A 15182-nucleotide genomic window follows, 5' to 3' on the forward strand; every position below is an offset into this window, starting at 1 on the left:
TGCATGCACAGGTAGAGGCTGGCCAATGGAAGGCGCGGCTGCGGACCCCGCCCCCCGCGCGGGGAGGGGGACCAATAGTCAGGAGCCCCCGGCGAGGGGGCTGGCGCTATGCTAATGAAAGTGGGGACAGCGAGGGGCTGGGGGGGGGGCGCCTGGCGGCCGCAGGTGAGTCCGGGTGGGCGGGGCCATGCTAAGTGCGGGGGCGGGGCTCTGGTAATTGGGGCTCGGGGCGGGGCGAGGCGAGCGCGCCCCTATGTTTAGGCGCTGGCGGCGGCGGGGCTCGAACTCCGGCCGCCCCTTGCTCCGCGCGGCTCCCTCGCTCCCGGGGCCATGAGCAGCTACCCGCGCTCCCGGCCGATGGGCTTCAGCAGCCGCTCCCAGGGCTCGCTGCCCAGCCGCGGCTCCCCGTACCGGGCCGGCTCGGGCTTCCAGCCGGGGCTCCGCAGCTCCCCCAGCCTGAGCCGCCTCGGCCCCAGCGGCCTGTCCAGCTCCTTCCTGCTCGCCTCGCTGCCCAGCCTGGAGATCGACCCGGCGCTGCACCAGATCCGCAGCGAGGAGAAGGAGCAGATCAAGGGGCTCAACAACCAGTTCGTCTCCTTCATCGACAAGGTGCGCCGGGGCGGGCGGGCGGGCAGCGGCGAGCCGAGGGACGGGGCGTGCGAAGGCTCCTCTGGCGCCGCTCCCTTTCTGCGGGAGGACCCGCCCTGCTGGGGCCGATTTACAAAGACCACCGTGAAAATGTATCCCCCGCCCTGTGCCTATGACCCAGGGCCCCCTCGGACACACGCCTGCCATGCCCTGTCCTCCTCCCTGCAAAACACTTGCCCTTTCCCGGCTGATCGCCCGTGAAGCCCCCCTGGCCTGAAAATACGGGGGTTGCAGCCGGTCGTTTCGGGTATGTCCTGTCTACACGGCATTGTAAACTCCGGTTCAGACTCCGGTTTGAGCCCAATCCTCCCGCTCTGTCCACACGCACGCACAACTTTCAGCAAGCAGTCAGGACCTGGGTCCTAGGACCCAGCCCTAGTGTGCAGTATGAAGAGTTAGCACAGGAGTTGTGAGACCCGGAGCCAGCAATTGTAAATCCGGTTTTACAGGGCAGTGTGGACGCTAACGCACAGCCTTGGGAGCATGGAGTCCAGGAGCACAGGTCTCCTAGGTCCCTACTCACCGTGCCCTGTAGAGGTCTGAATTCCAGTCTCCAGCCAAGGGTGCATTTTTCATCTGTTGCTTCCCTGCTGATTTGCTGGAGTTTTATGGACAAAAACAGTTATTGTTCAAGGCAAAGCACCTGGTGGAGGTGAAGTCGGGGGGGGGGGGGAAGGGAAGAGATTCTGGGGTAATTAGACTCCTCATAAATCCTTCTCCTTCGTCCCCAGCCGGAGCGGATTGCTTTCCTCTAAACCTGTGTGCGTTTATTAGACGTGCGCTTGTTCCAATGTAGTTACAGGAATTATGGGCGTAATCCGACAGCTCCCATTAACTCCAGTGGGCTCTGGGTCAGGTCCTAGAAAAATATTTTTGAAAAATTTAACAGTAATGGTCAGACACTGGAAATCCCAGCAAATTAGGAGCTGGCTGCACTGTTTGCCAGCCGCCTGCCACACCTCTACGCTCCGAGTAACCAGATTGGCCCTAAAACAGCAGGGAAGGGACCTCTGGCGTCCCTGGTGGGAAATATTTCTAATGTCCCCTGCGGTGGTGGCGTAGCCAGGTCGGTCCCCTGATATTAGAGAGACGAGGTGGGGAGGTCCTATCTTTTATTGGACCAATGTCTGTTGGTGAGCGAGACAAGCTTTCAAGTTTACCCAGACCAGAAGAAGAGCGTGGTGTAGCTCGAAAGCTTGTCTCGCTCACCAACAGAGGTTGGTCCAATGAAAGATCTCACCTCCCCCACCTTGTCTCTAATATTTCTAGTGGCAGAATCCCTTGTCTGAGTTGCACCTAAAAAATGAAAACCCCTTCCCACGTAGGCACGGCCTGAGTGTTTGTTCTGTGTTGTAAAACACTTCTCCTTGGCTTTCCATATGTGCTTTGAGAGGTGTGACACCTCGAGCCACAACCGAAAGCTGCCAGGTTAGCCGGGTGGCCTAACAGATAAACTCCTTCATTTAAGTTCCTGCCTTTGCCAGACGCCTGGTGTGACTTTAGGTGATCGGCTCCACCTCTCTGTAGAATTTTGTCAAGGCCATTTACCGGCTGCTCAGGGGTGTGTGACACTGAGCTCATGACAACACCCTGCAACCCTCAGGGGGATGGAGCTAGAGAGGTGCAAATGACAGCCCATCCAGTAGTTGGAACCACACGGACGGCCGTCTGTACCTGTGCACGGCCCTATGGGATTCTGCGTGGGCACAGCTGTCCCCCATGTGGGGCCTCTGCAGGATCACGGCCACTAGCGTTATTGTAGATGCAAATCAGCAAATGTGATGACAAACGAGAATCCTATCGAATCCACTCGCTGTCCTGGGGCTCTGTATTCAGGGCTGTGTTAACCTGGGACGTAACTGACTACTCCAGTCAGCAGAACTGAACGTGACTGGGCAGATTCTGAGTTACTGACTCTTTAATATTGCTCTTGACCTTGACCTTTCCCTGGTCCAGCTGAGCGTCAGCTATGCAAACGCCATGATCCAAATGTTAATTCCAGGGCCCTCTGTTTGTTGTATTTGGATTTCCGGCTGACTCTTGGATTCCTATGTTCCTCTTTATGCCACCCGGACACGGACACACACCTGGACACACACACACCCTTAAAGCTAACTCACAGGTTGGATCCACAGCCTCTGAGGTGACACCCTTGTTTTCCTAAAGATTCTTGAAACGAAGCTGTTCAAAGATAATCCACCCATGGGGAAGTTTGTGTTTCTTAATAATAGCATGAACTTTATCTGGCCACCTGCTGTCTCTGCTGCTCTGATGAATTTGAGACTTTTTTGCTGCTTCCTGGTGGATGAAGCTCGTGGAAGGGTTTTTAAAAGAATCTGTTCTGGTTTTTCACATTAGCAATTCAGGTACCGTGCGGCAGCAGCTTGTGAAATAGCAACATCACAAAAGCCAAGAGTGAAAGCTGAGCCACTGGGAGGGGCTTTTCAGCGTCTGACCGTCAGACCATTTGAAAACTCTGGCTTTTCTGTTTGATGCTTATTTCACTCCAATGGCTAGCAAACATGTTAGAGAAAGAAACTCTTTGTTAAAGAGTAACAACATCCCACAGATCTTCCAGCAAAACCAGGGAAGAGCAAATGTGACCTGCCCGATATTCCAAGGATCAAAAACAAGCCGGGGGGAGGAGGGGTCTTCTCAAAACAAAACAATAATTTTTGGGTCAGGCTTTCTTAGTCCAAAATAAAGAAACCAAAGAGGCACAAGCCTGGTTTGTCAGACCTCCTGTGCAGATCACCTGTGAGCTACCATATGCCTTAGTGTAGCTTAAAAAATAAGGAAATTACCACTGGGTGCAAAAAGGTAGTTTTGAGACCTGCTCAGCCTTGGGACTCTGCGACTCCTGTTCTCACCCAGCATCAATAATAAAACTCCCACTGACTCTCTCACTCTCTGGTTCATGTCAACCACTCCAAAGGGCTTGGTAGCAATGACCAGGCTGGCAGGGCACCTGACCCGAGCCGGGCACGAAAGGGGTGAGCCCATAGGTGCTGGAACTGCTGCACCCCCTGGCTTGAAGTGGTTTCCATGATAAGCAGGGTTTACAGTTTGGTTCAATGGCGCTCAGCACCCACACGATACAAGTTGTTCCAGTGCCCCTGGGTGAGCTGTGGCTGGCTGTGACAAAGCCACAAGGAAGTTCTGTGGAGCAGAAGCTAACGCAGCCATTTGATCCCTTCGTGTGGCAGAGAACAAAAGACTCTTAATTCCCCTCTTATTCCGCAAGTTAAATGCAAATAAGAATTTCCGCAAGGCTGCTTTATTGTGAGCAAGCCCTGATCATCTGAAACACACCCTGCTGGGGATGGGACGGCCCCGATGATGGGGTACAGAGTTTAAATCACCCCCAAATCCAACCCGTGCCTGCAGGTCATTTCCATCTGGTAGCTGTGTGATGGCCCATATGAAATCTGTTAGTGGCGCTCAGTCCGGGTCTCGTCTGACGAGTAGCCACATCCCAGAGGCTGTAGTAACAGAGCAAAGTGGAAGCTCCCATCCATAGAATAAATAGATCTGCAAATCCCTGCAGGAGCTGGAAACCCTACGAGGCTGTTTCCCGCCAGAGCATGTGGAAGGTAGAAGGAGCCCCATCCGTGTCCATGCACTTGGTTTTGCCAGTAGCTTTGAGGTTTCCCTCTCCAAATCCTGCATCTTAGCAGGGGGTTAGACTAGATGACCCTTGTGTCTCTTTGAACCCTCTGGATCTCTGGTTGGCCCGTTCTGTGCTGGTCTGTCCCTCCCACCCTGGCCTCTGTCTGCTGGACTGGTCATGACTACCTAGCAGCTGTTCCTTTTTTGGACACCGAAGGTTTCTGGATGCCACGCTCCCATCATTCCACTGTCAGTGCCGGATCCAGTGGGAGGAGCTGGGGGTGTCTGCCCAGTCCCTCGGGGACTGGGCATGTGTTGAGGCACAGACCCCCTGGAGCCTACAAACCGTCTCACAGGCCAAATGCCCTCCCAGCTGCACTGTGCCCAGGAGGGACCCGGATGTGGATTAGGTTCATTCTTGTCTGTGACCTAGAAGATGGACAAACCTTAGGGCTGCAAGGTGGAGATCTCATGCAGAGTCCTGTATCGCTCCCTTCCTTGGGACTGTCTTTCATTAACAGCCAGGCACCTGGTTGCTAGAGAGAGCTGCCTTTGTCGGTTGTTCCCTCTTATCCACAGGCAGATCACAGGTTTGTTCTGTGTTGGTACAGCACGATGCTCCACGACTGGGCTGCTCCACGTTGCAGAAATCCAAATAATAATGACTTCCCTTGCATTCACCACTCGGACCCGCTGGAATTGCATGCACCGGCTTGCAAGCTTCCTTAACGCTCTCTCGGAAAAGGAGACACTGCATCGCCCCCTTGTGGGGAAACTGGGATCTCTGGGGTTCGATCCCTTAGTAGCCAAAGGTGGCTGGCTAATGGGTAGAGCTGTCAAAAAGTTTTGACTGTTTTATGATACTTTTTGTTCAGAATCAGAAGGAAAATTCGGAGGGGAAAAATGCTGCAAACCCCAAAACCGTGGCACGGTTTCAAATCGGCAACTTCGAAACCGAAAGCGTCGCCGTGTTTTGATCAAAACGGCCTGTCTGGAAGCATGGAAAGGGAGCGGTCTCACTTGGAAACTGGGATTTGAAACATGTTCTTGTTTCGATTCCTTCGCTTGATCTGCAAATAAAAACCCTTGTCAAAAATCGGCATTTCCCTGCAGGAAAAGTAGATTTTTGATAGAAACCACATTTTCCGATGGGAGAATTTGTTTTGGTTGCAAAACTTCAGCCAGCCCTGCTTACTGGCAACTGTCCTGTGTTCCTAGATTGACTGCCTTTCCACCTGCCAAATCTGTGCATGCAGCCAGCATGTGGTCCTGCCACACAGCTCATTTGTGGTGGTTTTTCAAATGTTCTGCTGCAGGAATGATCGTGTGGCCGTTCTCTGGCCTGGGTTAGACAGGAGGTCAGGCCAGATGCTCACAATGGTCCCTGCTGGCCTTGGAATCTAGGATGGGGAGGGGAAACCTGGGCCAAGGGGAAGCACTGACTCCTGTGGATCCGCCTGGGCAGGGGGGGCAGAACCAACCTGGGCCAGGATTCACACCTTTTAGGTTCCAGGGAGTGTGGGGATTTTACACCCGCTGCTTTGCCCATTGCAGCCATCCTCTCCTGTGCATCTCCCTGAGAGAACTGATCCTCGTGAGACATTTCTGAGGGACCTGCCCTGAGCCCGCAGCTGGGGATCGTCTCACTGCACAGTTACCCGCCTGGGCGACCCTGACGGGCTGAGCGAAGCGCAGGGCCCAGGACCGCTTGTTCTCTCCTCCAGGTCCGTAACCTCGAGCAGCAGAACAAAGTGCTGGAGACGCAGCTGAAGCTGCTGAAGGACAAGGACCAGTACAAGTCCAAGCTGGGGCAGATCATGGCGCGCTCCAGCCAGTCCCTGAAGCGGCAGATCGAGACGCTGAGCCAGGACAAAGGGAAGCTGCGGGCGGAGCTGGACCACATGCAGGTGCTGGTGGAGGAGCTGAAGGGCAGGTACACGCATCCGGGAGCGGGTGTCCCCATACGGCAGCGAGCGAGGCAGGGTGAGCTCCAGGAGGGAGGAAACCATGAAAGGTGGGGTGGGAACCTAGGAAAGGAAAGGCCCTGTCAGTGAGATCCATTGGACCCATCCCCCAGAACATTGGTGCTGGACAGGAAACAGCCCTGTTCTTGTGGGGCCGGGCTCTTGTCTTCTGTCCTGTCTGACCCCACAGCTGGTCTTGGCTGGGATCAGCCACCATCTGCCTCGGGAAGCCCCCAGGTCGTATTTATCCCACATACTCCTCCTCCACAGCACCTGATCTGCCCTTTCCCCTCCTCAGAACCCAGGGGGTCTGAGCCTAGAGCCTCCTTCCCAGGGAGGAGCCCAGAAATCAGGGGCCCAGCCCATAGGAGTCGTCCCCCGTGGGCCAGCCCAGTCCGGCATTCATTGACGCTTGTCCCCGAGGCCTCCCCGCTGCAGGGCAGAGACACCCCCCCGGCCCCAGATAAATTGTGGAGGATCCCAGCAATTTCTCCTCCTAAGCCCCCCCTCTCGAGAGACTCCATGTCTCCACCTCCCCGAGGCTGCTGTGCAGACTGGCTGGGGCTCTCCACGCTGGCCAGCGTGGCTGCTGAGCTATCGCCAGGAGGGGGCGCTAGTGAGCTGACTCAGGGCTCCTCTCCCAGGGCCTCCCTGGCCTCCCACACCCTGATCTCTGAGCATCCTCAGAGCCCCACAGCCAGTGGACATGAGCCACGCCCAGGATTCGAGCCCAGAGCCCGTTGCTTGTCAGCTGGGCCTTGCTGCTCTCTGGCTTGGAGTCCGAGCATCCATCCCCATACTCCCGTGGGACGGGGTCCCGGCTCGCTACGTTAAGGCCCCGTGGATGCTGCTGCACTGCCCGGCTCCCTGCACGTCCCCTCTCTCCCCAGGTACGAGGATGAGATCAACCGGCGGAACCAACTGGAGAATGAATTCGTTGTGACGAAGGAGGTGAGAAACCTCCACCTTTCCTCCCGGGGACATCTCTGCCCAGCCAGCCCCTGCTTTACCCGTACAGCCCAGCAGGACACACCCTGCCCCCTGGGGTCCAGCTCCCCTCCCAGACAAGGGCACATGCCAAAGCAGGATCAGATGGAGAAGACTGGAGGGGACCTTCATCTTCCACTGGGAGAGGCACCAGAGATGGGTGGAAGGGATCTGGGCTGAAGATCCACAGGGCATTTCAGGGAGGGGAGGGGGGGAGAATCAGGGGAGAACCCAGGTGTCCTGGCCAACATCCCCCTCACCCACTTGGTCCACAAAGCAGAAGGGCTGCAGTGGCTGGCTGCCCAGTCCCCACACTGCAGGGATCTGTCCCCAGGGTGCACAGGGGCCTGACAGGAGCTCCTCTGCCCCACACGGAGGTGCCCTGACCGCGTCTCTCCTGTGCCTGCAGGATCTCGACAACCTGTATCTTCAGAAGGTGGAGATCGAATCGAAGCTGGAGAGTATCACGGATGAAATCAACTACCTCAAGCAGCTGTATGACGAGGTGGGTGCCGGCCCATGGGCCTCTGCTGAGTCTGTTGCACAGGAAACAATGTGGGGAGACAGATGCGGTCTGGGGCGGGGGGGCGGCTGGTTGCAATCGGGATCCAGAGGCTCTGTTTGCAGGGGGTCCCTCCTGGGGAGCGTTGGGGTGCTGCTGGCTGGGGGAGCCCATTTAAAATGCAGCCAGAGAGAGCAGAATCCAGATTCCTATCTCAATTCCTGCCCTCCCTCCCCCCCAAATTGCTTCCATCCCCCAGGAAATCCGGGAGCTGCAGTCCCAGATCCAGAACACGCAGGTGACGGTGGAGATGGATAACAGCCGGGAGCTGGAGATGAAGCAGATCATAGATGAGGTGAAGGCCCAGTACCAGGCCATGGCAGCCAAGAGCCGCGAGGAGGCCGAACAGTGGTACAAGCACAAGGTGAGCGGCGCTCCTCCCCTGCCGTGCGTGCCCCGTGCCCGCTGAGCTGTGAGCATGCCTGACCGCGCTTCCTCATTCTCGCATGCTGCTCACACCTCGGGCGCTCATAGGTGTGTCCCCACGTGGGCCAGCTTTCCTTCTGCACTTGCCTGTTCCCCACGTGTTCAGAGGCTCGCCTGAATGTCCAGGAATCATAGAATCATAGAATATCAGGGTTGGAAGGGACCTCAGGAGGTCATCTAGTCCAACCCCCTGCTCGAAGCAGGACCAATCCCAAATTAAATCATCCCAGCCAGGGCTTTGTCAAGCCTGACCTTAAAAACTTCTAAGGAAGGAGATTCTACCACCTCCCTAGGTAACGCATTCCAGTGTTTCACCACCCTCCTGGTTTTTAGGAAAGTTTTTCCTAATATCCAACCTAAACCTCCCCCACTGCAACTTGAGACTATTACTCCTTGTCCTGTCCTCTTCTACCACTGAGAATAGTCTAGATCCATCCTCTTTGGAACTACCTCTCAGGTAGTTGAAAGCAGCTATCAAATCCCCCCTCATTCTTCTCTTCTGCAGACTAAACAATCCCAGTTCCCTCAGCCTCTCCTCATAACTCATGTGTTCCAGACCCCTAATCATTTTTATTGCCCTTCGCTATACTCTCTCCAATTTATCCACATCCTTCTTGTAGTGTGGGGCCCAAAACTGGACACAGTACTCCAGATGAGGCCTCACCAATGTCGAATAGAGGAGAACGATCACGTCCCTCGATCTGCTGGCTATGCCCCTACTTATACATCCCAAAATGCCATTGGCCTTCTTGGCAACAAGGGCACACTGCTGACTCATATCCAGCTTCTCGTCCACTGTCACCCCTAGGTCCTTTTCTGCAGAACTGCTGCCTAGCCATTCGGTCCCTAGTCTGTAGCGGTGCATTTGGGTTCTTCCGTCCTAAGTGCAGGACCCTGCACTTATCCTTATTGAACCTCATCAGATTTCTTTTGGCCCAATCCTCCAATTTGTCTAGGTCCCTCTGTATCCTATCCCTACCCTCCAGCATATCTACCACTCCTCCCAGTTTAGTATCATCCGCAAATTTGCTGAGGATGCAATCCACACCATCCTCCAGATCATTTATGAAGATATTGAACAAAACCGGCCCCAGGACCGACCGCTGGGGCATTCCACTTGATACCGGCTGCCAACTAGACATGGAGCCATTGATCACTACCCGTTGAGCCCGACAATCTAGCCAACTTTCTACCCACCTTTATAGTGCATTCATCCAGCCCATACTTCCTTAACTTGCTGACAAGAATACTGTAGGAGACAGTGTCAAAAGCTTTGCTAAAGTCAAGAAACAATACATCCACTGCTTTCCCTTCATCCACAGAACCAGTAATCTCATCATAAAAGGCGATTAGATTAGTCAGGCATGACCTTCCCTTGGTGAATCCATGCTGACTGTTCCTGATCACTTTCCTCTCATGTAAGTGCTTCAGGATTGATTCTTTGAGGACCTGCTCCATGATTTTTCTGGGGACTGAGGTGAGGCTGACTGGCCTGTAGTTCCCAGGATCCTCCTCCTTCCCTTTTTTAAAGATTGGCACTACATTAGCCTTTTTCCAGTCATCCGGGACTTCCCCCGTTCGCCACGAGTTTTCAAAGATAATGGCCAATGGCTCTGCAATCACAGCCACCAACTCCTTTAGCACTCTCGGATGCAACGCATCCGGCCCCATGGACTTGCACGTCCAGCTTTTCTAAATAGTCCCTAACCACCTCTATCTCCACAGAGGGCTGGCCATCTCTTCCCCATGTTGTGATGCCCAGCGCAGCAGTCTGGGAGCTGACCTTGTTCGTGAAGACAGAGGCAAAAAAGCATTGAGTACATTAGCCTTTTCCACATCCTCTGTCACTAGGTTTGCCTAACTCACTAGGTTAGGAGTAAAAAGAAAAGGAGGACTTGTGGCACCTTAGAGACTAACCAATTTATTTGAGCATGAGCTTTCGTGAGCTACAGCTCACGAAAGCTCATGCTCAAATAAATTGGTTAGTCTCTAAGGTGCCACAAGTCCTCCTTTTCTTTTTGCGAATACAGACTAACACGGCTGTTACTCTGAAACCTGTCACTAGGTTAGGAGTTTGGCTGGATCAGCTGGTCGGAGGCAGTCACTGGGGGGTGGGGGGAGGGAGACTTGCACAAGTCCTCGTGCATGGTGAGCTTGCTGGTTGCGATAGTGAACATGGACCCTGTGAGTGCACAAGCAAACTCTGCATGCACCTCTGGGCTTGCAGACAGGCCCATGGTTTTCTCCAGCTGTGGATCCCAAAGTGTACATGGAAGAATGAGCACCGAGACCCACTCCCCACAGGGATCAGTGAACCCCCCCCATCCTCCAGGTCAGAGGCAAATTACAGTTTCCGCTGGGGAGCAGGCTTGGCGCACGGGGGCTTCCCCCACTGCCCACAGGAGCACCGGGTGGGTGGGTAGACTGGGTCGGGGTGCAGGGGTGCCCATTTTTGGGGGGCTTCTGGGCAGGGGCCCCATTGGCCCAGTGGCTAATCCGCCACTGCCCCGGGTGTGCAAGCTGGGCACGGGAAGCAGCAGCCACATGGAGAGATGGGACCCCAGTGCCGACTCGTCAGCAGGGACTGATCCCGCCAGTGGCCCCCAGCGGAGACTCGTGTGTCCTTCAGGTAGCGACAGCTTCCAGCAGGAGCTGCAGGTCGTGGGTTCACATCCCCCAACCAGGGGCTGGGCTGCTCCCATCATCTCCCTGGTAGAGCAGGACCCTGGCTGGGCCCTGGTCACAAAGCTGGGGATAACGTCCCAGCCCCATGCAATGGACAAGCTCCCAGGGGAAGGGGCAGGAGCCCTGGAGAACAGCCCATAGGGAGCAGCCCTGCGCTGGGCTTGGTGAATGGGATCTAATGAGTTTGTCCCAGCTCTGCTCTCTTGGACTCCCTGCCAGTGCCTCTCTAGGGCAGGTGAGGGGCTCTGGGAGCAAGACGACTGAGGGGAGGCCTTGGCAATACCTCCCTCTCCCCCCAGGTTGACGACATGGCGACCCAGGCCCGGAAGCACAACGACGAGATGAAAAGCATCAAGGATGAGATCGCGGAGCTGAGCCGCTACGCCCAGAGGGTCAATGCTGACATCGAGGCCCTGAAGAACCAGGTGAGCCCCACCTAGTGCTGCCTGCCTCTCGGACAGGGGGGCTCGGTGTGGGGCAGGGTCATGCTCCTTTTCCAGGGAGCCCCTCCTGCAACTCGGCCCGCTCCGGCCGGCTTCTCTGCTGAGGCCAGACACTGCCGGGGTGGGGAGCTGGGTTCTCTTCCCCCCCCCACACTGGGGGAAAGTCCCAGTGACCCCCTGCCGTGGTTCCCCAGGCTGCTTCTGGGGAGGGCGAAGGGGCCGGGTGAAAAGGATCCTGGGGAAGCAATGGCAGGTGGCTCGGTGCAATCGCCCCCTCCCTTCGACGGGCAGCCCAGAACGCCGCCCCCCAAGGTGACCTTGTTTCTGCCCCCGGCGCTAGCGAGCCAGCCTGGAGAGCGCCATGGTGCTGGCGGAGGAGCAGGGCGAGCAGGCCGGGCGCAGCGCCAGGGACACGGTGCAGGAGCTGGAGGAGGTGCTGAAGGGGGCCAAGCAGGACATGGCACGCAAGGTGCGCGAGTACCAGCAGCTGATGAATATCAAGCTGGCCCTGGACATGGAGATCGCCACCTACCGCAAGCTTCTGGAGGGCGAGGAGAACCGGTGAGCGCTCCCCAGGGGCGGGGCAGGGGGGACCCGGCTTGGGTTCCCTGGGCAGCTTGCCAAACCCCTGTTTGCCTACGGCTGGGCATGGCTGGCCCAGGGCTGGGATAGCAAGGGGGGGCTGCGGGTCGGGATTGAGGGGCACCCGCACAGCTGTGGGGGGGACAGAGCCAGGGCTGGAATCATGGGGTGCGTTGGTAGAAGCCACCCGGGGCTCTGGCAAACCCTCCGCTGGAAGAGGCTAGCGGGAGGCTGGCTGGACAGGCTGCAGCAAGGGGGGGCTCTGTGCCGGGGCAGGGGATGCATTCATCCTCCGGTTTGGTTACTAAGCTAGAGGCAGTGTGACCTAATGGGCTGAACTCCCAGCCATGTGGGACCCTGGGCAAGTCACTGGCCTCCCTGCCCCCGTCTTCCCCCACCTCGCTAGTCCCACGAGTGAGCCACCCGGCTGCCTATGAGCGCTTCTCACTCCTCTGCACGGCAAGGGCCCATTGAGCCAGCAAAGGCAGGGGCAGGTCTCTGCCAGGTCTACGGTGGGCGAGAACCCGCCCCGCCCCTCCTGCCACACCTGTAACATGCTCCTTTTGACGGCGCTCCTGTGACTGATTTCTCTCTCCCAGGATGATCAGCCAAGGCCCGAACCTGCATTTCAGCACCATGGACAAACGGGGTGAGTCTCTTCCCTCGGTGCTCAGTGTGTCTGGCCTCCCACCTGGCTGGAGCAGTCAGACCCACTTCCCAAGCAGGGCCTTCTGGTGTGTGGGGCCAGGCTCTCTGCCTCCTAGCTGCCCACCTGTGCACTACCCATAGAGGAGTGGGGTCCCGGACAGCACCCCCATTGCCCGTGTGGGTTAGATCGTGGGCGATGGAATAGTGCCCCAGGACCCGGGCTCAGAAATCAGGAACATCTACACTGGCTCCGTCTCCTAGACCTTGGGGAGCCAGTGACGGTGCTCCAGGGACCATGGGGGAACTGGGCCCAGTGTCTTGTGCAATTGCGGGGATGTGGCTGTGACGCCCAGCAGGATCGCCGGGGTCCCAGTTCGGCCTCAGGGCAGGCGTCTCCAAAATGTGACGAACTCAGCACAGACAGCGGGGCCCTCAGGTCGCTGCAGCTTAGATCCATGTGGGCAGGGCCTGATGTCTTTGAACAGGCCAGTGCCCAAGTCCCCTGCAGCTGAGAATGGGGGTGGAAAGCACCAGCCGCTGTCCCTTCAGTTAGGAGCTGGCAGGGGGGAATTTTTCATAGGTGCTGAGGTGCCTGATCTCCCTAGCTGAGACTCAGGAGAGGGCTGTCTCTGGGACCCACCACTCGACAGAAGTGATGAGACACGAAAAGCCCGATCCAGTGAGGCTCCTTCCTTTGCCCAGGCTCTGGGTCTGCCCCGAGCCGGTGTTCCAAGCCCATCAAGCGCACCAGGGTATCTCTGTATGAAAATATATGTAAATCACAGACCTAATGCAAATTAGCTGTTGTCAGTCCGCACAAGGGCGGGAACATGCTCCACCCGTCGATTTGCATGCATAAATCCTTGCCTCGGATTGGCCAGTCAATCCCAGCTTGCCCACCTCTCATTTGCTTAATCGCTTTGGGAACCAATCAAGAGCCTCTTTGTAAAACCGACCCCTCTCTGATTTCTCGATTAGAGTTCTAAACCACCCCCAACCCCTTCCTGACTTGCTTACGCAGCTGGACTCCTGTCTCCCCGAGTGGCACTCCCCTCCCCGGGCAGGGCTGCTACGCCGCCAGGGCCCGAGCCAGCCTCCTCACCTAAGAGGCCGATCCTGATCAAGACCGTCGAGACCAAGGATGGGAAGGTGCTCTCGGAGTCCAGCCACTTCTCAGAAAACTAGCCCAGCCACGAATCTGTGGAGCTGGATTTAAACCTGTGTAATGTCATGACTGGAAGTGCTTGCGGCCCAATTCTGCCCTGGGTTACAATGAAGTCACTGAGGGCAGAATTGGGCCAGGAGATTGTAAGCTCCATGGGCAGGGACCTGTTCTAATGATGCATTTGCAAAGCGTTCTGCACCTCTACGGTGCTAGGGAACCCACAGAGCTGTCAGCATTTGCCGGCAGGCTCCGGGGTTTTCTGACTAACACCTTGACCTCGTTAGCAGGGAAAACAAGAGTTAAATGGGTGCTGGTTTGCTGAGCAGCTGCCTGTTAACCCACTTAATATAAGGGAGGTGGGAACAGCTGGGGGCGGGAATTGGGACAGGCACGACTCTGTCCTAATGAATCCGACTTAGGAAGTAGACTAGCTCTGAGCTAATACTGCAGATCCTAGGACGGGTTGGATGTTTCCTTTTGAGGTTTTTATCCTGCTGGGGCCAAGAGGGCAAATTCTGCAACTGCCAGGGCTAGGCAAGCAACAGCCCCTTACCCTTCAAATAAGAAATAACTCTGGGATAGGCTGGCTTCTCTGGCGCTCATTGGAATATGCATTCCGTATTATTACTGCATTGAAACCTGGCTCAAGGGATGGGCAAAAATGGCTTGCAAGGGGCCAGATGCGGCGGGGATGGGCGTGCGAAGGGAAGCGGAGCTGAACAGAGTAACTGGGGTAGCCTAGTAAATATGACGCACGTTGTCCAGGAGGGCATATGCTAGAGCAGTGGCTCTCCAGCAGGGGTCTGGGGGGTCCTGGGGGGCCCTGAGCGGGTTTCGGGGGGGTTTCCAAGCAGGACTGGCATTAGACTTGCTGGGCCCAGAGGAGAAAGCTGAAACTGCACCACCTGGGTCTGAAGCCTGGGGCCCTGAGTCCTGCCACCCACGGCTGAAACCAAAGCCCGTAGCATGGAGCATCTGGCAGTTGCCCTGTTTGCTACCCCCTAACGCCGGCCCTGGCTTTTATATGCAGAAACCCAGTTGTTGGGGCGCAGGGGGCTGTGGAGTTTTTATAGCATGTTGTGGGGGGGCTCAGAAAGAAAAATGTCGAGAACCACTGGGCTAGAGTAATCTCTTCGGCTAGGTCTCCTGCATGGGTTTTATTGTTCAGGTCGTTGCTCTGTCACTAATTTCGACAAATCACTGCTTTTCTCTGTATGTCAATTCCCCGTGTGTCCCAGGGGTGTGGTGCGGGGAGGAGCTCGCTCACCCAGCTGGGGCGGGGGGGTGTCACCGAATATTCCTGCCCCGGGGAGTTTACACTTTTCGTCAGGCACGCCTGATACTTTGCACAGTTTAATATTCTCCATGTCTCTCGACCATCGCCCTGCTCATGTGTGTCTGTGTAATTTTGGCCCCGGTGCTCCTGGCGGGCTCAGCTCCCTGGAAGGAAGGGGGCTGTTAAA

General features: G+C 56.4%; 1 protein-coding gene across 1 annotated transcript; it reads left to right on the plus strand.

Moving 5' to 3' along the window:
- The first annotated feature begins 253 nt into the window (after positions 1–253).
- Positions 254–13739, plus strand: LOC144272054 (keratin, type II cytoskeletal 8-like). The gene is given in 10 exon segments (XM_077829843.1): positions 254–310; positions 313–609; positions 5982–6190; positions 7112–7172; positions 7618–7713; positions 7970–8134; positions 11181–11306; positions 11665–11885; positions 12506–12555; positions 13576–13739. Coding segments are annotated over 10 exon segments (1446 nt in total).
- Positions 13740–15182: the final 1443 nt, after the last annotated feature.

The sequence above is a fragment of the Eretmochelys imbricata genome, chromosome 11 (assembly GCF_965152235.1).
Source record: "Eretmochelys imbricata isolate rEreImb1 chromosome 11, rEreImb1.hap1, whole genome shotgun sequence".
Lineage (NCBI taxonomy): Eukaryota > Metazoa > Chordata > Testudines > Cheloniidae > Eretmochelys > Eretmochelys imbricata.